At 35.6% G+C, this 23,553-nt stretch overlaps 1 protein-coding gene across 2 annotated transcripts; it reads right to left on the bottom strand.

Moving 5' to 3' along the window:
- Positions 1-1,577: 1,577 nt before the first annotated feature.
- On the bottom strand, positions 1,578-23,198 carry LOC128992437 (WD and tetratricopeptide repeats protein 1-like). Of its 2 annotated transcripts, none has more exons than XM_054416010.1 (15): positions 23,112-23,198; positions 21,985-22,105; positions 21,397-21,527; positions 20,255-20,366; positions 19,310-19,497; positions 18,618-18,813; positions 16,963-17,077; positions 15,921-16,118; positions 15,077-15,207; positions 14,611-14,738; positions 13,511-13,591; positions 12,327-12,493; positions 11,528-11,699; positions 10,579-10,771; positions 1,578-4,777 (listed from the first exon to the last, which is right to left on the bottom strand). In XM_054416010.1, exons 2-15 carry the CDS (start codon positions 22,030-22,032, stop codon positions 4,598-4,600), a joined length of 2,040 nt encoding a protein of 679 aa, XP_054271985.1. In that variant the 5' UTR covers positions 22,033-22,105; positions 23,112-23,198; the 3' UTR covers positions 1,578-4,597. The 2 variants fall into 2 exon arrangements, with proteins under 2 accessions (XP_054271985.1, XP_054271986.1); XM_054416011.1 differs by having other exon boundaries at positions 15,930-16,118.
- Positions 23,199-23,553: the final 355 nt, after the last annotated feature.

Here is a 23,553-nt window from a genome sequence, read left to right as displayed (position 1 = left end):
TAAATTGTATTCCTCCTACAATTGCTGAATTTATGACCAACATCTAAATGAAACTATTTTAATGTTAAAAAATAAGTTTTGGTGGTGTTTGGGGCGACGGGCTAGCACTGGGAAAGGAAAGTTCTTTGCTCAAAACACAAAAATGTTACTGAGTGTAAATGAAAGCTGTAGCAGCTTCAAAAGCAAAAAGGTATCTTTATGATCCTGATTTACCACACATTATGTACATGTACTAAAATTCAAGTATTTTAAACACAGTTTATTTACTATAATGTCACAAAACGGATAAATTCATGAAATGTTTTTTCTTTTTTCTTTTGCCTTATGAAACTTATTTAGCTGTTAATTCCAAAGGTAACAATAAAAAAAATTAAGCATCAAAGTGCAGTATGAACTTTGAAACCTAGCACAAAACTAAACAGATGTGTATAGGCCCTATTACAATATATTCCTGTCAATTTGAGTATAGCCGTATAGCTTACATATTTATTTAGTGTCTACAAAAATACCAGTTTGAATAAAAGAAACACAAACCATTTTCAATGGCTAGCAGTTCAAACTTAATTTTTTGTGGGTATGCAATGGTTTGAACCTATCACGGATAACTCAATAATTAGTCCTTATATCAATTATCAATTATTTAAGATGGGGACGCCACTATGTGCGTATTTTAACCCAAATATGAGTGAAGGATGAGTGGCGCGATCTTGTAGTCTTGTTAGTGACTAAGGCAGACGGAGACATGTTCCTTAGGCCGGTATTACACTATCATAGTTCTATGACATATTATATTATCAAATATATGATAATATGTTCCCTCAAGGAGAACATATTATCATAGTTCAAAACTATTATAATAGTTGGTACATTACACTGTAATAATTTTCATCAAAGACATATGATAATAGATATATGTCATAGAACTATGATAGTGTAATACGGGCCTTAGACACAGCTGTTAATTAATAGCCCATAAAGCTAATGGCAACTAAGGGACCTACAGTTTATTGTGGAATCCGAACCACATTTTTTCCTTGTAATTAACAAATTGGTTTAATTATTAGGATAGTACTACGGATAGTCGTAGTACTCACTAGTGCGGACGTTAATCCACACCAGGAAGCATCGCATCCACAGTGCATTCCTATAATTATCCACAATTCCGAATTGTGGATAATTATAGGAATGCATTCCACAACATGTAAACGTTGAGTCTTTTCCTTCCCAACTAAAAGGTGGGGTTTTAAGTAAGAGCTGTTTTTGTGTATAAATCCATAGTTCACTTGTATGCCACAAGGTTCTTTGCAGCTTACTGACATCATTTGAGAACAGAACGACACAATTGGCAGCTCTGTAGCAGATGTGTATGCATCGCTGTGTATTTTACAAGTTTTTAAATTATCGAATCTCCTGCGGAATAAGGTCAGTGATACGTTTTTTACTACAAGAAACATATCCGATGACGACATTCATCGCTAGATGACTGAAGGATTTATACGTAAAAATGGCCCTCGTATATTTACACTTTTCCTTCAAAGAACCAGGAATAAAATAAACAAATGGAAAATTATGAAATTTTACTATAAAATTATATAGCTACATTTCTATACACAATATTCAACATTATCAACACAAAAGTGAGAAATACCGTTGCTACAACTAACAATAAATTGTACATATACACAAAATAATATTATCAAGGTACCTATATTGAAATTAGTACATTCTTCTTATCTCTACAACCTTTGGGAGGGATGGGTAGAATTTCAAAGGTCAAACCTAGACAATATATCTTAAGTAAATATTTCAAATGATTTTACAGTAAGACTTAATAGAGTCCCAATTATTTGGATTCAACTTTGAAAATTTCGGAAGGCAAACTTACGAATGACGTTTGCGCTCACACAAGTACTGCATGTGATTCGCCCTATGCAACGTAAATAACCACATACATGTTTTCTAGCTTTGATTTGTAGAAATAGATATTATTGTATTCATGTTTTGTTTATACAGCAGTAGTTAACTTATCTTGTATGTGAGGTTTAGCGGTTTTGAAATGTATCCATTAAGTTAATCCTTTGTACTTCTAATTATTCTTCTTTGTATTTACTTTAGTTTACAGGTTCCGTCCTGAATGGTAGTTCAAAGTAGCGTTCAACGAGATTTATTGTCAGTTAACTTAAGTCATTTTCAAAAGAAGGAAAGTAGTGCTCAAAGTTAGTAGTGTAGCATTGACGATAGCTGAAGAATAGAATTAATAATACACTGAGGAGTGTAAAAGACGTTTCCAGCTTATGTGCATAATGTGCAGATTTCCCAAGCAACGTAAAAGTATAGCCTTTACTGATGCAGTAGGCCTAAGACAAGATAAGTGAACAGTTAAGCTAAAACACAATTTAGAAGGACTTTGATTATTACGACGAAGAGTCAATATATGGTCAATTCACAACTAATCATTAGTTTCAAGTTATGGCAACTATTGTTTAATTTTAAGTGGCACATGGATTTACTAGATGTTTTGATTTTGAACACCTTACTGAAAATAAACATTTAATTACTCAGCTAGGCACTAACATATGTTTTACTTAGGCCTAGATAGGTTTTAAAAATCTGTAACATGTATACATTGCATTTTGGGAAAACTAATTACTTAAAAATTTTCCTCGTTATCATGATTGAAAGATTTTGAAATGTACCAAAATCATATTTTTGAAGTATTCAATTCCCCAAAAAGGGGGACAGAACAACAAAACTGTTAGATATTACTCCATACTGAGGTCTTTTTTTGATATACCAACAAGTGGTTTTTTTGTCATGACGATTTTGTCCTAGATATAGTTTATGCATTTTCTTGAGCTGAAGAAGGGTGGCTTATTATTTCTTATAGGCCTAGGACAGTGTCAAAATCCGATTTTTCTCAAGGATTTAGATATTATTGTCATAAATCAAAGAAAAATTTAGTACTGATCAATACAATTTGTGAGCAAAAGTTATGAAAAGAAAAATACACAGTAAACTTACAAATAACAAATCTTTTACTGATTTAACATATTTACAATAATAAAACATTTAGATTCTTTACTGACATGGCTCAAAAATATACAATAAAATTATATGTTTCTTTAACCTAATTCGGTACAAGCTATTTACAATTGCTTGGATTCTAAATCGGTATTTAAGTAACAGTTTTTAGACATTTACAAAATAATGGTAAGAAACCCACACCAACAAAACAAAACCATGAAGAATGATTAACTTTCAATGGTTGCTACAGACAGTGATATTTGCACATGGATTTCAGTGCAATTCGAAACTAATAAACCCCTTTTTGACAACTAGAACTATAGAGTGAACAAATAGATAGGTGCCTAGAAGTATTTTTTCTGATTTACCAAAATCACAGCTGACACTAAAATACTCAGTTCTCAAAAAACAGCTATTGTATCATCATTAACACAAAATACCTAGGCTGTTCAGAAAGTAAAGAAGATTTCCGCCTGACGCCGATAGTCTAGTACTGATTTCACACTTTTCTAGAATAGACAATTGCCCAGAACTATGGAAAGGTTAGAAACATCTGATAATTTACCCTCTTGCTTTAACTAAAATACTTTTCTATATTTTAACCCTATAATTCTAACCCTACTGCTTTAATTTTTATAGTTCTGAGTTAGGCTATACAAAGGGTAGAATCTGAAAGACTTAATATCCGAAAAACCCTTTTAGAAAATTTTAAATGAAGAAGTTCTTTGATAGGATATACTAACTCAGATTTATTTTACGATATAAAATATTATATAGGCTATACATTCCCAACCATATTGTGGTGTTTATCCTAAGAATGATTTGAAAAATGGAAACAGTACATAATCCAAGCTGGAGAAAATTTCATGAATAAAATTTAAAAAATTAATTCAAATCAATCAAATTAAACTGGGAATAGTGTACTTGTTTTAAGACTTATTTTTTTATTTGATTAATTTTTAACAAGCATAATGAACAACAGTAAATCCAAGCTGTTATATTTATTTGCATCCATTTTAAAAGGCCTAAATAACTAAGAATTCATTTTGCAACACAAAAACTAAATAATTAATTACCTTTTGATTTACAATTTTCTTTGTGCTAAATCAATTACAACAATGAATAAATATTTTCTGAAATCAAAGGTTCAATCACCTAAGAAAAATAACCTCAATAATAAATTTCCTCTTTTACCTCAGGAAATATACACACTATTTAGTAGCTGAACTTCACCAAAACATATCCAGTCTTGCGATTTAAAAATTACACTTGCCAGGAACATTCTCTTAAGTTACTAATACAGAAATCTTTTGTGAAAACTGAAATGTTCAATCAAAGAAACCTCAATAGCAATTATTTTAAATCTATCTCACAAAAAATTACACAATATTTTTGTAGCCTAATACTACCACAATATATCCAGTCTTTCAATCTTACACAATCAAGGAAAAAAATATACCATGGTAACTTATGGCAGTGAACCAAGACTTGACTATTAGTCCAAGTAGTGAAAAATACAGTGGTGGTTCACATACGCTTATGACCTACGCTGGCGCTACTGACTGCGCCGGGACTAACTGGTATGGCAGTTGTAAGTGGGGCCGCTGGCTTCGTCCCCGCTCTCTTCCCCGCTGCCCACTCTCTGATACCCCATGCCCATAAGCACCACGTCAAAGGGATCCGCTTTCATACGACGCTGGTTTGATGAGGCGGCTGCGTCTTTGTCACGTACCTCGTGGGTGTTCTCTTGATTCTGGCGAAAGAAAAAACTTAGTTGAGTTAGATTTTCAATTTTTTTATAGGGAGATATTTGAATAATACTTCTCAGATGAAAGACCCATAGGCCCCCATTTGTTTACTGTCTAACTAAATTAATCAACAACTGTTAACAAATGCATTATTGGGGGTTAAAATCAGAAGTGGAGTCGAGCAATCCGTCTAATAATGCTCATTAAAATCAATTGTTCACTATTAGACACAATATCTGATTTCAGTTGCAATCACATTAGGTGGGTCTGTTTCCAATTAAATTTCCAGGAGTCAACGATCCCTCAATTTTGGATGGTTCAAATTTTATTACTTTGTGTTTGTAGCCCTAGAAACTCCCTTAGGTAAACACCACAGCTATGACTATCTCAATACTAGCACAATATGTTCACAGCTAAATATAATTAAAATCGTCAAATCAGCTACAAATTCAACAACGAAATGACATATATTGTAGTGTTTGAAGATAAATGTGACCGCAACAAAAACACTTTGAATAAGATTAGATTGGACTTGTGCGTCGCTCTATAGTGAAATAAGGAAACTCGCTTATGGGACAACCGTGTGCTTTCAACTCTAGTATGTTGTGCCGGAAATATACTTATGAGAAGCAAGGAAGAGCCTTAGCGGTGAGCACTTAACAGAATCTAATAGGTCCTCCTCCATCGTGAGCGTAGATTACGGCGAGCATGGTGTTAAAAGTCAAAAATGGAGAGAAAAAGGACTCGATACTGGGCAGAAAATAATTTAATTATTCACAAAAGAAAAGTTACTCAATCATAGTAAAATGCTACCAAACTATTATTTCTGTTATTACAACATAACAATTCATCCCAAAAATCATATGTGTTAAAATTATTAAAGTTCATATTTTCATAGCAGCTGGAAAAGACAATAAAAAATATAAACCATAGATTATTTAAATCAAATGTTTGTATACTATATCCAACATTCTCCCACCTTTTAACTTGTAAAGTCAAAATATTAATTATCGCTTCAGGTATCTTCGTGGTGGTCTAATTTGTCTTCCTCTTTGTGTGTAAACAGGTTGATCATGTTCACGATCAACACCTTCAGCTACTTGTTCATCTTCCATTTCGAATGTTTCATTACCATCTTGACTGTCTTTCTGCTGGACCAATTCAAGTGGAAACACATGTTGTATGGGTCTCAGCACTGTTCCTTTTGATGTTTTCATTTCCACAAGACGTATGTTGCCATCTTTTCCAGGAAGTATCTTCTCAATCTTCGCCAAAGGCCAGTCCATCCGTTTGGTATTGTCTCTTCCAAGAAAAACAATTTCTCCAATTTGTACTTGACGAGATCTCTTCTTCTTCGAATGCAACACCAATTGACTTAAGTATTCACTTCTAAATCTTTTTTCAAGATCTTCTTTTAATTTTAATTTAAAGTTCCAACGTCGAGACAAATTTGTGTAGTTGATCTGGTCCAAATCAATAACTCCATACTCCTTTGTACCATTCGAAAACATAGCTGGCGTCAAAACTTCCATGTCATGGCTGTCTTCTGAAATGTAAGTCAAGGGTCTATTATTTATGACAGATTCACAACTGCACAAAACGGTAAAAAATTCTTCATAAGTCAAACTAGCTCTTCCTAAGACTCTGCGAAGAAGCTGTTTCAATAGTCTTATAAGTCTTTCCCACCATTTCGACTCCACTAGCTGCTTAGGAGAACATCCACGTGACGGCAAATCAGCTGGATTCATATGGCGTGGAACATGATTCCATGATTCGATGCTACTAAGGGATCTTATTTCCTTTACTCGGTTCCAAACAAACACTCCCCAGTAATCTTCTCGACGAATCCATGACAAAACTGTGGTTGAGTCGGTCCAATAAAATGTTTTGACATTTTCAAATCCCAAACTCTTTAAAACGTTGTCAGTTAGATGAGCGCCAATGTTAGCCGCCAGTAACTCCAGTCGAGGAATTGTCATCTTCTTGACAGGTGCAACTCTACTCTTCGCTTGAACTAATTGAACTGTGACAAGTCCATTAGATTCACCCCTCAGGAAAACCGCAGCCGCATAAGCGTCCTGGCTTGCATCACCAAAACAGTGAACTGTCCAAGAAATATTCCCTCCGATTTCATTCCCAAAATATCTTGGAATTTTAAAATTTGAAAAAACCTCAAGTTGCTTTGCCCAATCTAAAAACAAAAGTTTCAACTCTTCTGAAACCTTGTCATCCCATCCAATTTTACTTTCCCACGTTTTCTGCAGCAATATCTTAGGCAAGAGTGTAGCAGGACAAGTTATACCTATGGGGTCAAACAACTTGTGAGCAAAAGACAAAATAGATCTCTTTGTGACAATTTCAGGCTCTTTAAACTCAAAGTTTTCAAAATTCAACTCAATCATGTCAGTATTTTTGTTCCAATTTAAACCTAAGATAGGTGTCAAAGTAGAATCATTTTTGAAACTCTGAATTTCTGTGTACTCCCAACTCCGAAGACAGAATCTAGCATCTTTCATTACAGAAGTCGCTTGATCTACAAATTGATTCAAATCTGAAAAGTCATCAAAACTTGCCATACAATTATCTACATAGAAACTTCTCGACAGTGTCTCTACTACTTTTCTTGAGTAGTTTAACGATCCAGAATCTATCAAGTCTAAAGTTTTTTCTAAATGAAGTTTTATTACTGCACTTAGCATAAATGGGCTACAGGTAACTCCAAAGACCACTCTAGCGTGTCTGTAAACAACCAATTGACCATCTTTATTAATCCACAAAAAACGAAGAAAATCTCTATCGTCTCTATGTACACCAATCTGTAGAAAAGCCTTCTCGATGTCAGCAACAACTCCATATCTGTGTAGTCTAAAACGATTCAATATGGACGGAATCAATTCAATTAGGTTGTCACCTTTTTCTAGACAATCGTTCAACGAGGGCTGATTCTTTTCTTTGACGGATGCATCAAAAACAGGTCTCAATTTTGTGGTAAGACTGTTTTCTTTTATCACATGTCGATGCGGTAGGTAGTGACCAATTTCCAAATCAGCATCGTTAACCTTCTCTATGATACCTAATTCCTCCCAGTCAGACAACACCTGTTGATATGAACTAAGATATCCACTAGAAATAAATTTATTTGTAAGATTACCGAGTCTCTTCTGTGCTACTTTTAAATTAGTAGGTAACGGCGGGTGATCATCAACCCATGGCAATTTGACCTGATATCTGCCATCATTTTCCACTGAAACAGATTCTACAAAATGTTCCATTGTTCTACTTTTAACTGAAGATTCACTCTTTACCTCCACTGGATCCTTGATTCCTAAAACATCCAAACTCCACAAATCTGAAATGGATTTATTATCAACAGGGGACAGTAAAGAAGTTACTGCCATAGAACTGGACTTGTCATTCCCTTCAACTGTAGTTCTTCCCATTAAAGTCCAGCCCAACAAAGTGTGCATTGCAACTAACCCGTTGGAAAGCAGATATCGTTTCTCAGTGTAAAGTTTCCCGGCAACGTCTGCACCTATTAGAACTTCAATAGGCCCGTCTCCATCTTTTACATTAATTCCCAGTGTTCCAAGCTCAATGGACCAAGGACCAGGCTTAACTGTTGTAACATCGTTACAAATTATATCTTGATCAAGAACGTCAAAATTACAGGCATAACTGTTATTTAAGTCACTTAGTCTAACCTTATAACACTCATGTTCAATTTTTTCAGTACTAGTACCACCAAATAAAGCATGAACTAGCTTCTCCTTTCTGACTATGTCGTAGCCAAATTCCTTTGCTGTATTTTTCAAAATATAAGATCGTTGTGATCCCGTATCTATTAAAGCACGTGCTGTTCGCTCTCGATTTTGGTTTCTAATTTTTACTAAAAAGGTTTGTAAAAACACTTCTGTGTGAACATTGTTTGCTAGAGAACTTTCTTTGCCTGGTTGTTCACTCAATGAACTTCCTTCTGCAGCAGACGCCCTACACATAACAGCGGTGTGCCTCTTTCCACAGATGGGACATTTTACTCTAATTTTACATTGCGCACTCCTATGACCATACTTCAAGCAAGTAAAACAACAACCATTTTTTACAACGATTTTCACCTTCTCGTCTGCTGTCAATTTACTGTCTTTACAGTTTTCAGCTAAATGGTTGGAACCACAAAACATACATTTAACGTATTTAGTATTTAACTTATCAGACTTCGTTGGGTTAACTAAACCAGCAGCTGTCGGCATCATTTCAGTATGTCTGGCGTAACTAGTCTTAGGTCGAAATACAGTAGATTTACTTACTTTAGGCTGTAGGTTAGGTTGCTTACTATTTTCAAAACCAGATGCGGCTAGAGTAATCCTTTCCTCGTTAGCAACCTCCTTTTGCAGAAACTTCATCAAACCATCAAGTCTATCCTTAAGTTCAGCATCAACTTCATAGCCGGAGTGACGCTGCCAAGCTCTCAACAGTTCCTCAGGCAAACAAGACTCTATAAGAGGATATAACATAGCAGAACATTTGTCAGTTGTTACTCCTAATGTCTCCAATGCTCTTAGTTGGGTTTCCAGTTTATCGTAAATGCAAGAAACTTCTACCTTACTGTTTAAATTATTCAGCACTAACTTCAAAAGCTCTCTAATATACACTTCTATGAGAAGGTCATCTCTACCAAAACGACTTTTAAGACTTTGCAAAGCTTTTGAATAGTTCTCAGTGGTAGCAGGATATCTTTCGACCAGCTGACGAGCCCTAGAATTAGCTAAAGTAGCCTGCACAAGATAATGATATTTATCAATATCATCAATATTCTCGTCATCATCTATTCTTTTGAATTGTGCCCAAAAAGGTAGCCAATCCTTCAAATCCCCGCTAAACTTTGTGAATTCAATAGTAGGTAGCCTCAGCTTAGTCCTAACAGCAGCAGATTTACTCATTACAGACCCATTGGAATTAGGTGAAGTAGACCCAGGCCTAATCAATCTACTCTGTACAGCTAAACTAATTCGATTAAACTTCTCTACATATTCATCTGCTAGCCTAACTTCTTCATTTAACTCTTCTTCATCTGCTTCAGAATCAAGTAAGAAATCTAAAATTTCCCTGTCCAAAGTTTTTAGTTCTTCTATCTTACCTTCCAGAGAGCTCGATTTACCCTGTATATTGTGTAGGTCTTGCTCATATTTGCATAGCTCCTCATTTATCCCATTATAAATTCTGGTAAATGCTGTTCTGAAGGTTTTTCTTAGTTTCCTATTTCTTTCCATTATCTCAATAGTGACTATCTGGTTAAGAACTCATACAGTCCTGTCACGGTCGCCAAATGTTAAAAGTCAAAAATGGAGAGAAAAAGGGACTCGATACTGGGCAGAAAATAATTTAATTATTCACAAAAGAAAAGTTACTCAATCATAGTAAAATGCTACCAAACTATTATTTCTGTTATTACAACATAACAATTCATCCCAAAAATCATATGTGTTAAAATTATTAAAGTTCATATTTTCATAGCAGCTGGAAAAGACAATAAAAAATATAAACCATAGATTATTTAAATCAAATGTTTGTATACTATATCCAACAATGGTGTTAGGCTTGCTAGACACCACTTAAGTGTGTCATTGAGTGTTTCCTCTGTATCTTACTTTTCTGTGCCTAAACCTAATTGGGTTTTTAGCTAAGCAGTGTGTAGGAATTATGGGGATGGATCTGGTAAAGAATATTGATTTATCTCTTTGTAAGGGTTGTGTGGTCAGTGATATACCAGAATGTATATTTTACGGCAAAGATTAGTGAATGACCATACCTCAGGTAGTGGGGACCACAGCCTTACGAGCGGATCAATACCACTACTGGCCAACAGACAGTACGTAGGGTGCGGTTGTAGACAGTTCACTATGGAGCTATCGCCTCGCAGTATCCTCACGTTGTTGGTCGTCCGCCGGTCCCAGAAATACACTGAACCATCGTCTGACCCAGCTATGATGTATTGTCCTTCACTGGAAAGGCAAATATTAAGGTTAAAATTAAGGAAGAAGTGAGGGTACACAGACAAAGTACCTAAGAAAAGAGTTCCAGGTAGATGAAAGCACAAAGAAAGTCCACAACACAACAAACTTTATATTACGGCCTCAAGGGACTTCTGCAGAAGAAAGAAGCTTTTCCCTCCAAAAACCTTATACATGGATTAAGATTTTTTTTCAAAATTATCGTAAGATTTATTTTGAATGATCTGGAGAATTTTTGAACATTAAAATATTCATAAATCGGCTAAAAGAAATGATTAACTATGTAACACAGGTTTACCGGAAAGGAAAAGACTCCACTCCAACACAATATGACAGAAAACATTTTTTACACACACACATAAATCAGAATAGTTCACTGTCACTGACAGAATTTCTGAAACGAAGATTGGCTTAAGTTGGAAAAACCTCAACTAGGCTATTTCAAACAACTATCCTCTTACTGTTGTTCCTAACTTGAATTTTCTATGGCTAAAACTTATTTCAATGGGGAATTTTTGTATTTCTTTGGCTGGAGTAGACACTTTTTCATCCAGGTAGGCCCACTATCCTAAAATGTCTTGATTAAAAAATACAACAATAAATTCTTGTTTGCCATAATGTAACTGCACTTTGCTTAAATGTATATAATCTTGTCAATTGCAAAAATGATTGTACTAAATAAATTAAGTCATCATATTGTAAACTTGTTTACACCGTAAATAAACTAATTGAAATGAATAGACTGACCTGCCAAAGAAATTAGCCTCCTTGATGTCGGTGGTGGTGTTGCAGTGGCCGTAGAATCGTTTGTCATAATCGTACGAACCTTCTCGCCAATGTCGCTCTTGTGACGAGATGCGACTGAGAATACCGTCCAAACCAAGATCTCCGTCCTTCGCCATCTCCAAGTCGTCTGAATCTGGAAATTTAATTTAACGGTATCAGCAATCTGACACATATTTTCTCCCATTATCTTGCCACAACCGTTATCATAGGTAAGGGGGGTGGGAGTAACTATATTTTATGGGGAAAATCACAACAGTTACAATACATTTTGAACCGTAATTTTTATAGCAATGGAGGGGCGTACCATTTTGTTGGAGGTAAACAGACTGTAAAATATCAAAATTTTTATTTATACAAATTGTTACGGGCATTTTTAAACAATTCAGTTTTTCCAATATTTTAATGGGAAATAACTGCTGAAATAAAATTTCTGAAACATGGAAAAACCTGGAGATATTATGGATTACTACCGACATACAAAATTTCATAAAATCCAGACCACGGACGTGGTCTGTAACTCTATAAACATCCACACACACACACACAGACATCACTTCTACGACCACCTTTTTGGGTTCTGGAGCAACCAAAACGGATATATCCTCCCAAAACTGAAACTGGAAAATTGCTGACAAAAGCAGTACGATCTCCACTTACTATAGGGGGAAAAATTAAGGATTTTAGAATAATTGGATGTAGGATGTTTATTTACTGCGTTATCTGACTTAACTTTGTACGTAACTTTGCTAAGCTGTCTCACCTTCCTCCGAGCCCTCTGGAGACGAGGACATGGTCGCCATGAAGATGTCCTTCTCCAGCGCTCTGCAGGCGTGACTGTTGACGTGGTTGGGAAACCTCTGTTTGAACATCTCGAGACACTGCTTCGCTTCGTCCGTCCAATGAAGCTCATTCAGACATCTCGCTAATCTGTCGATAAAATTTGATGTTGAAACCACTTTTATACAGTGTTGTATGAGTTTGTTAGATACATTGCGTGTTTACAAACCCAGCCTAAGTTGGAAAATCACAAAAGAAACACAGAGAACTGTAGAGTAGTCAAAACAAGATTTATACAATCCTGAATGATTCTTCATTTTTTGGGTACCTAGTGTGAAAAACATAGTGGCTGACACACATAAGACTGTACGGGTGTCTTTAATGATGATTACCATTATCGATTGAGATTATCAATTAATATTGTAACAATAATGTTGATAACAGTGAACCCTCAACTTGTCAATTATGAAATTTAAACTTTTAGAAAAAAAGACTAGGGATGGACAAGTATCAAAATTTTTGGGAATTTTAAATCTTGTTCTCCGAGACAAGATTTTATTTTGATAGAGATTTTTCAAGATGATATAAAAGAAAAAAAAGTTAAAAACGCCTGCAGAAAGTCAATGCAATACCGCAATACAGGAGTGCGTTGAGGTTGTGTTTCCTTTGTGAAGGCTTTCTTATTTAATTAATTCTTTACATGGAAATATTCATATTAATTACCTACTTTAATTGTTTTATAATTTTTTTTTTACATTGCAAATTATGATAAGTTTTGTTAGAGTAAGCAGTGTGAGACATGTTTTACTACTGTAAACATAGACAAAATAAGTTGCTCCAAAAATCATTCTACAAATAACACAAGATGACAATCAATTCCCTCTATATAAAAATGTGATGTTAATTTCCCCTATGTATACAATTCTGCGACTTTTCACTTTTTAGGGACATAAAATCTAACTGAAAATTTACGGACTTATCTGGAAGGGATACTTAAAAATTAGGACCTGTAGACACTTTAATATTTATAGCTAATTTATAACTTTATAAAATGAACCTAGGTTACTTCAGCAAAAGGATGTACAGGATGTGAATTAAAACCAAAATAGTGTCTTTGTTTTTGTTTACAATTTGGAAATTGGAAATCACCAGTAAACTAGTACCAACCTAAAGAAGGCCTTGACGTGGTTACAGTCGAGATGTAGAGTTGTGTGGCAATCCCTTAGTGCCGCGTACATATCTCCATCCCTACAACGCAAAATATAACTGATAAAACTCATGTATAACAAGTACAATAGTAACACCATAACAAGCACAACCCAATGAGTAGAGCACAATATTAGGCCTATTATTGTAACAGACTTGTAATGTGTTGGTAATCTTTTACTGGTGTAATGTTAGCGGCAAAGTGTATAACGGAGGCATTCTATAGAATGACTGTAGCGATTCTATGCATTGCCTGAAGCTTGATGGTTAGGTTAGGTTAGGTTGGTGATTTGAGTTAATTTTACATTACATGGGCTAGTGCCAAAAAGGCATTAAAAGTCTAAAAAGTCCTTTAGAAAAATTAAATATATTGTGTATGGTCAGTAATGAAACGACCATTAGGAAGGCCCAAGAAGAGATGGTGGGATAGTGTTTCCAAGGACGTCAGAGAAGTGGGGGCAGAAGTGGAAGAGGCAGAAGATCGAGAGAGATGGAAAGCAGTTGTTGGTGCGGCCAAATCCCGCCTTGGGCATAAATGGCCATGGGAGTGAGTGTGAGTGAGTGTATGGTCAGGTTAATTTTTTTTAGATTAGATAATTATATGCCAAACGGTGCACAAAAGTCTAAAAATGTCCTATAAGTGGGTATTTAATAATTTGCCTGCTGTGTCAATGGGCATTCTATAGAATGAATAGGCAAAGTCTATAATGAACTCTTATTTTCTTTTCCAGTGTTCATTTTAGGCAATGTAAGGAATGTCTGATAGTATACTTTGTAACAAATATACATTGTTAGCGTCTGGTTCAGATAAAAATATTGGTTAAATACTTGTTATCTGAATGATTCAGTCTTTTATCAGGCGATGATTGGTTTTCAACGCACAGGTTCATCATCTAGTTGAATATCAAGCTTAATTCTCTTCATCACTGACATTAATGCTAAGAGTCGCAATAACAAATATATATATAGCATGTGGCATTCCTAGCAATTGGCCAATCAAGTCTTTCACCCCTAACCCCAAAGCCCTTAACTTAACCAAGCAATACAGCCTATGTACACACCAATCCCTCTTCATGTATGCAGCTGCTCTGTTCCCGTACAACACTGGACTGCTAGCGTAGTGCTGAATAGCTTCATTGTAAACTCTGATGGCCGGCCCATACTCTTCCTTCTCAAACAGCATGTTTGCCTGCAAACAAAAAAACAAAAACAAAATAATAGGCGTTGGTGAATTTCAACTCTAAAGCAGCGTTTTAAGGTCAGTAGGCAGGTAGGTTGCAGGGAAGGTTACCTGCATCTAGTGAACACTGAAAAGTGAATGTTTAGACATATGATAGAATAACGTAAAATTATATAATAATAAAATAGCAGTCAATACACTGTGTCAAATATTTGGACAGAAGGCTGGAGCAGTTGAAATTGAGCTCAAATCAATCCAAAAAATTACAAAGAATTATTGAAGAGATCCATATACCATAGTTTACTATAACCAAACCAACACTTCAAAACACACAGCCAAACGCTCACCGTAAGTTTCATAGCTTCCACGTGGTCTGGGAGTTTAAGTTTGCTGTCGTCCTTTTTAGAACTTGATGTAGAATAACCGTTTGTGCCAGGATGGTATCCGTTGCTGTATCCGTTTGACGTGCTGCCATGATCTAAAAAAAAACGCGTAAGCATTAAGTTCTTATTATCAATTATCAATCATTGAGATGGGGACACCACTTAGGTGCGTATTTGAACCCAAATATGTGTGAAGGATGAGTGTAGAATGGTGTTGGTGTGTGATGACTTGTGATTGTGAAGCTTTGTTACTAAGATCAGCGGTTTCATTAGTCAGGATCATTTATTTAAAGCCCAATGATCAGGAACAGCTGGGTCCAGTTTCGAACCATCAAAAAGCTACTGACTTTTCTCAGGATCGAACCGGCAATCTTTTGATTACTAGGCTAGCCCTATAACCTCTCAGCTACCCAGCCAGTTAACATACATACAGAAATACATACAGAATAGGATACAAAATGCAATCATAATGGACAGATTTACTTAAAACTTTTATCACAAAAATATTAAATTGCATTATGGAAGTATTAACACTTAGGTTAAAAAGAAAGTTTTGATTAGTTCCTAAATTTTGGTTGAGTGTACTTTCTAGTTCATGCTTCAATGTAAGAAGATCTAGTTTGGAATGTTGCCTTCAAAAGAGAGTTACAAAACTGCCTTTAAATAGCAATCATTAATCGCCAAATAACAGATCAATTAAAAACTTTTGTGTGGGCTACTCAAATAATAGCATTATCTACAGTTGTTTTCCTAACTTAATTTCAAACTTAAGAAAATAAACAGACATTTTAACTAAAATTTATCAAACCTTTTTCACCTTTAGAGAAAGATTGTTTGGGCAGGTCGAAAGCCTTTGGCTTTTGTTTACGAGTGATGTCAAACAAGTAGATCTGTTCACCACCAAGGTTGAGAAGGAGATCCGTCCCTTTGGAGCCAAAGGTGACGTAAGTTGCGGCTAAATTTCGGAACTTCTTCTGTAAGTCTTTTTGTTTCACTGGTATGTGACCTGAAAATAATAATGATAAAATTATGATTTGGAGCTCAATGGGTAAATAAATTATGTTAAAGGTGTGTTTTCCTCCATCTTCACGAGCTAAAAGATTACATAAAGTTAAGAATGCAGAAGGGTTAAAAACAATAGTGGTTAAAATAGGATGAAGCACGAAAAGTGTTTTAAAATCCGCAAATTTGCAGTTCTTCAGTACTGTAGTGTTCTGCTGTGTATCTGAAAAGTAACTGACTATTTTTGTCGATTTTCAAAGGAGGAAGCGATGGATGAAGGTATGGACATACCCCTAGATTTACAGTCCAAAGTTTGAAAACCCTGCAGGGAACAGTTTGAATCTAGGAGCCATGAGGATATTTTTAGTATTCTAACCAATTAACACCCGATAGACGATGAAGGACAATTAAATGAACACTTTTGGTTAAAAATAAGTTTTTCTGTACTTTGTCCAAAAAACAGAATGAAACATAACTTCAAACTCAGACACACAGTCAATAAATAAACAGTTTTCATCAACAGTGAACTACTCAAACTAGTTATATGTAAACAGTAGCCTAGTTTTTCAGCGTTGTTCACAACTGACTGTTTTCAACTGCTGCTCAGTTGGAAGTTAATCATGCTCCGAGTTGCTAAAGCATTCTTATTGGTTTCAAAGGAATTTTTTGGTTTCAAAGGTGGATTCGGCAACCGCAAAGTACGAAGCACACTAATGGTTAATCGTGCCGCTACAAAAACGCCACTTAAATAAATTTTCTCTACGAATAAAAACTGTGGTCCATGAACGAACCAAAAACATTAATAGCATTATATTTATAGTTTTCCATAGTAATAGTTGTAATCCGACCTGCCACGAAGTACTGCACACACTCCCGGGGCAAGTTGTCCTCTAGCTCCAATGGTTGGGACGGAGGAACGTTCAGTCGAGCTCTCTGACTGTGGAGACTCTCGGACAAGTATATCTGCGGAGCAAAAGTCAATAAATATTAACAACTGATATAGACTCTGTACAGTACAGTAAGAATGTTTTAAATGTACGTTAAAATGACACACAAAAAAAGAAATAACATGAAGGACTTGAAATGTTTACATTTAATTAGCATTTTGGTAGTATCTGTTACACAACTATGCTGTACCAGCCCAGTAAAGAATTGTTGATCTCTGAAGTAGTGGGAAATGATGGATTGTGTCAATCAGCTGATCGGGTAATAGATTGTTCCTGATTCGTACATTATTTGTGGTAGGGGTGTGCGATGCATAAAAAATGCATCAAAATTCTGATTTGATTTGATGCAATTAATTGCGATTCGATTCATTGGTGGTCAAAAAACAATTTGATTCATGAGGGAATCAGTATCCATATACGAAAAACGCCTGCAGAAAATCAATGCAATACTCGCAATACAGGAGTGCGTTGTTGCGTTTCCTTTGCGAAGGCGTTCTTACTTAATCAATATTTTTTCTGCTTTGCACATCCTTTAGTGGTCAAACGACAGGTATACTATTTTGTCTTCATATCACTCGTGATTATTTAAAATGTTTTTCCTGCCATTGCACTTTTAAGTTGTTTTTTTTATAAATAGGAATACAGTAGAACGTCGATTATCCGAATTAATTGGGGATTGGGGGTGTTCGAATAACTGATTTTTCGGATAATCGGTCATTGACGGGAAAAATACGGGGAACGGGAAATGACGGGAAGGGATAGCGGCGGGCGGCGATTTGCCGATTTCGCGTCGTGCCGATGTGCGAGTACTCGAGATTTCGAGTTCGAGTCGACTACGGCTTTGAAACTGGAGCTTATTTTTTAACTCGGCAGTTTCAAGTCGAGTTTGGTTTAAATTGGTAAAAAATTAATATTTGTTAAAATGTAACTTGTGTTTACATAAAATACTGGATAATTTTTACTACTGTAGATTCTACAGTAATACAAATATTTTTACAGTGTAGAAATAAGCAAGAGGTAGTTGTCCTAACCCATTTATTTAGCTATTACAACAGAATAGGTCAACTCAAAGCAGTCGCCGACTGACTGGCAATGGAAAACAATAGAAGGGAGGGAGGGGTTGTGCAATGACCTTGAAGTGAGCGGGCATAATAACAGAGAATGAAGTAGGGGTTTGGGGGGAAGGGGGAGGGTCAGACCTTTGAGCTATATTTAGACTAGACTTTAACCACTTAGCAGCCGTGCGGTGGCGTAGCACTACGGCCAGTCGTGATTTGCGCGCAATTTTATTGATTTTTGCTTCTTTCTTCCTTGTTTCGGTTAACCGACGGTTCGCATGACCGGGCTTCGGATAATCGACGTTCTACTGTACATTTTTCTAGTAATAAAAACAACTTAAATACAATTTTCAAACAATACAAAACTTTAAGTCTAATGTAAATCCAGCAAACACAAAATGTATTCACTTGAACAGTTGTAACTAGCTCAAAAACAGAAAGAAAAACATTGTTGATTACAATAATACTGTCATAAATAATTTTGGATGGCTAGTGTACCTTGGTAAGCCGGATCATTCTGCGGTCGTACAGCCTGACATAGGGGTCGTTGGCACCCACGGCCAGAATTTCTGGCCGCAGCGGATTAACAGCGAGACATTTCGCCTCCGCAAAGTGTCCGAGATGTGTCCTCAGGTATACCAAAACGTTAGTCACGTCTCCAGAACACGAGTGTGGACTGCGCATGTCATACTGCCTGTAAGAAATATTGTACGTTATTCAAAGAAAATGTAAAATACGGAAAAATGCCAATTAGTGAAGAAAAAAATGTTTTCTGAAATCGTTAAAAAGTATGAACCGTGTAATTATACTGGGTTTCTAAGGCCTCGCTCTAAAATTTCAATTCCCCCTCTAAAAAGTGTATTTTTTTCTTGTAAAAACATTGATTATTTGATTATTTCAAAGCTCATACAAAAAATACTCAAACATGCCAATGTAAAAAAGTTATTTTTCTATAGTACAAACCACTTTTTTAAGCTTTCAAAGTATGTTTTCAGTGTGAAAATGTTCCTGTTTAAACTGTGCTAAATCTATAGTTAGCCTACATTGTTTGTGTCCAGTGTCCAGCAAAATTCTAACTTCTCATTGAAATATTTTAGAACTAAGACATTATGTTCAATTTAAAGATTGTCTATCAATTACTTCACTCTAACTCTAGTCATAAGCATGCAGAAATTTCAGAAATCGATTACCTGACGGCTCCATCTTCAGAAGCGCTCCAGAACAGGAAGGGCACTTGAGGCGCAGTCGCCAACCGCTTGACTCGGCCTGTTGCGCATGCACACACCTGAGTCGTTTCCTTCAGCGTAACGTCTATCGTGTGCACCTGAAAGTCACCCGCTCCTGTGACCAGCGTATTGTCATTGGTGCCTGGTAAGAACTGCGGAAAAACAAAATTGGTCTAAAAAAAATTATCTGAAATATCTGAAAACCTTTTAAAAGCCAGGGAATGTTATGTTTATCTTCACCATGTATTTTTTTTATTGAAAGCACCTAGAAATCCAAATTCAGGAGACATTTTGTAATTTGGGAAGTTTGGATTTCAAAAGTCTTGGATGACCCAAATCAATTACTGCTGTTTTATAAAAACTACAATATTCATGAGAATGGCAGAAAAATATTGACAGTTTTGTTAAGTGCTGCTATCTGTTGGGTTCTTGGAAAACTACGTCCAAAACGACTGGGATGCAGTACATGCTATAATATGCCTCTCATTTGGATGAAACTAAATTCAAACGTTTTCACCTTACCATCCATTAAGCGCATTACCGGTAGCTGTTACCACAACTGACCACGACCAAGTATCACACAACCCCAGCAAATGTGTTATCAGGTGTTCGGACCTGACAGTCTACTATATTAACAATGGGAATGGGCAGGCTACTGATTACTCCGACGCCACAATAGTATTTCAAAGCGTGATTTCCCAGTTACAGCACAAAACAGCCAAAGTTGTCAACCGCAGTGTTATTCTTGCATAGAGTTTTCATATGTTACTCTTTGACATAGGCCTAGTGGATTTCGGGTGTTGCTGTACAACAATATCTACATTGATGTAGTAGGCTAGTAATAAATTACCCTGTTGTAAAAATTTAGTTTAGTATGTTACACTTCAAAATTTGCAACACTAAACTCACCTTAACAGAAAATATATTTCCATGATGTATAGTTTGAATGGTTTGGATTTTCCGATGCCTGAAAGGATCCCAGAGAATGACTTGAAAATCATCTGAGGCCGATGCCAAAATTCTGAAAATGAACAGTTGAATCGAGAATAATTTAAGAAAAACCTCAGGCAAGAAAATAAAATAGTTTTTGTGATAAAAACTAATTTAAATTAATGCAAAATTATCTATTGATCTATTGAAGTAGACATTCTAACCACATATCTTTTGACTGGTTGGCTTGGGCACAGTGATTGTTTTTACTCTAAGTGTAGGGAACCTACAACTAATAAATGCTTTGGGTATGTACTGAATAGATATCCAACTTAAGTGATTTCTCCTCGTCAACGAAACAATCCCAATTTATCAATTCACTTGTACTTGGAAACTTCCCAATGCATTAATCTTGCAGCTACAGTAACTAGTCTCATTATATACAAACTATCGTAGGATAGTGACAGCCTCCTCCCATTGACTTCTCTAATAAAAAAGCCACAGCGAACAATGTGACAACTTTACACTCGCCCAATTATTGTCATGGGTATGCAGTTACACTGAAATTACGCAATTGTAATGGAAGAGTGTCTAATATAAACCGTTATATGAGGTACAGCCACTAAACGATTGCAGGATAGTGATCTAAATTACACAATCTGTTAAGTTAACCCTTTGTCTAGCCTATTATTCTGATAAATAATAAATGAACTGTACAAAGAAATTATTAAAAATGGACATGAGTAAGTAAAAGTATAACAATAAAAGATTAAAGAAAAATTACTTAAACTGAAGAAAGTGCAGGCTGCCTGTATAGTAACAGTAACAAGTCCTAACAAAAGTGTAACATAAGCATTGTGAGGACACTCCATCATAAATTAGTGCTACAGCTGTTTCGGTAAGCAAATATGATATAACTGTAATTGACATCTGCCGGAACAAAAAGCCAATCATTAAGCTGTTCAAAATCATTATAGGCTTAAAGTTAAATCCTCATACTGTACATTTCTATGTAATGTAATCTTCTGAAGTTAAACTAGTCTACAACAGGGTGTCAAAATTTGATTTAGCTTATTAAATCGTTTGACTAAATGAAATGCAAATGATTGTCTCTAGCTCACCGGCCTTCTGAGTTCCACTCTAGGCAGTTGACACATCCTTGGTGTCCTTCAAGCTCCTTCTCCAAGCCGAGACGGTGAACGAAGCTGTCGGTCACATGAAGCTTATGCTGAAGTTGTTCTCTCACTCCCTCCTTAGTCAAAAGAACCATACACAGTTTTGACAAACATTTTCCTAACTTTTTGTAGTTCAATTACCTATATTAACTGTTTAAAAAAATTTTAAAAATGGGTCTTAGACCTAATTATTTATTAACTTAAACGTTGATTGGTGAGCTTAGGTTAGGCCTAAGTGATCTGACCTTGCCTATTGCCACAGCACTCATACTTTACAGATTAGTCTTCCAGTGATTAGTGCAAAAACAAAATGAAACTAATAAAATACAATGTAGGTAGGCTATGCCTAAGTTAACTTAATTTATAGGCAATGTTGTTTTATGGACGTGCCCAAATTTAATTTTGAAGAGTTTTTCTGGGCTAGATTCAGTTTTGATCATTCACCAGAGCTATTTAGAATTGTGTGTTCTGATTTTAAAACGACAGCAAATGAAATAGGTTGAATAAGCAATAAAATGGGTTGTAAACACTTACATTGATTTCCCTCCTTTTGACATAATCAGCAACATTGCGGTTGGGCATATTTGTGGAATTTTACAAAGTATTCAGACACAGCTGTAAATTTTGAACATCACTTCTAACTAGAAGAGACAACCTGCAAGAAACAAACTACTGTCATTACCACGCTACCAACTCATTAACATTAGAAAATAAATATGTTATCATAATCTTACTAACCAGTTCTAGAGTTGTTCCTCTGTTCATTGTCTATGCCTGTGGCCTTTTCAAAGATGTAAGTTACTTAAAAGGTTTTTGGGGAAGCGGTCCAACACCGTATGATTTATTTGTCGAGAATTGAACCCATCCCTCCCGAAGTGTGAGGTGCCAACCACTAGGCTAGCAACACACCCTTAGGCTGCGGCCACACGGGCGTTTTTTTTCACGCACAAACGCAGCGTGAAAACATGCGAAAAATTAGAGTAGCATTGAAACAAATAGGCGCCCGCTACTGGGGGAAAACACACTGCGTGTTACATACCTAGTTTTAATGCTGCTCATATTTCTCGCGTTTTTTCACATTGCGTTCTTGAGTGAAAAAACGCCCCTGTGGCCGTAGCCTTAGGCTAATACTTTACATTAAAAAATGTATCACTTAAGACACAAAGTACCCTAATAAAACTGAAAGATTAAACTTAATGATAAAGCACTGAGCACCCTATAAAACAATAGGCCTATGTTAAAGTAAATATCACTTGGGACATTAATAAATAAATTAAAGAGTTATATTTCAATATGAATCACTCAGTAGGCTATTAGGAATCAATTTGAAATGTTTTTACAAAGTCATTGATGGGGCAAGAGTCTTAAAGAGCTAGCTTCCATCAGCTTCAAGAAGGCCTAAGTTAAAGCTCAATTTTAAAACTATTAGGTTAGGTACCTATTATATTACAACTATATTATATTAGGTACTTTACAAGCTAATCACAACTTATCAGACTAAGTGATTCTCAAACCTAAGCTATTAGGAAAATAATTTGATGAAATTATACAACACGGTCATTCCAGTAATCTAGAGAGTACTTATTAATACGGTAATTCTTGACAAGCAGCATAATGTTGAAGATTAAGTCACGTATACTGTTAGCAATTACAATACTTGCCAAAATATTGATGTCTCCAGTTACTATTAATTTACAAGTATGCAGATGCAGTACAGTAATACAAAATTTGACAACCAAAACTAAACGAAAACAATTCATTCAAGGACATAGATGCTACGTTCATAAATCAGGTGTAAACAGTTGACAACTCCATACCAAACTGACAATACTATCTTGAACAGCTGACCTGAGAGAGACATTGGTAAAAAATCCACGGAGAAGGCATATTTTTACTTTTTTTATATCAGGGGCCCATTTCATAATAAACTACAAGTTACAAGTTACAACTTGTAACTTGTAATTTCCATTCGATTTGCATTGGGCGATCAGCTGATTTACTAATAATATTAGTTTGTACTTTATTATGAAATGGGCCCCTGGGGTTAACAAACTGCCAAAGTAACTGTATAATAATAGTCTAAGGAATCGAGTAAATTACTGT

Source organism: Macrosteles quadrilineatus, unplaced genomic scaffold, assembly GCF_028750875.1.
Source record: "Macrosteles quadrilineatus isolate MER2022 unplaced genomic scaffold, UCM_ALF_1.0 Scaffold_4__1_contigs__length_99947679, whole genome shotgun sequence".
Taxonomy (NCBI): Eukaryota; Metazoa; Arthropoda; class Insecta; order Hemiptera; family Cicadellidae; genus Macrosteles; species Macrosteles quadrilineatus.
The sequence above is the reverse complement of the archived record's forward strand: the minus strand, read 5'-3'. Positions and strand labels throughout refer to the sequence as shown.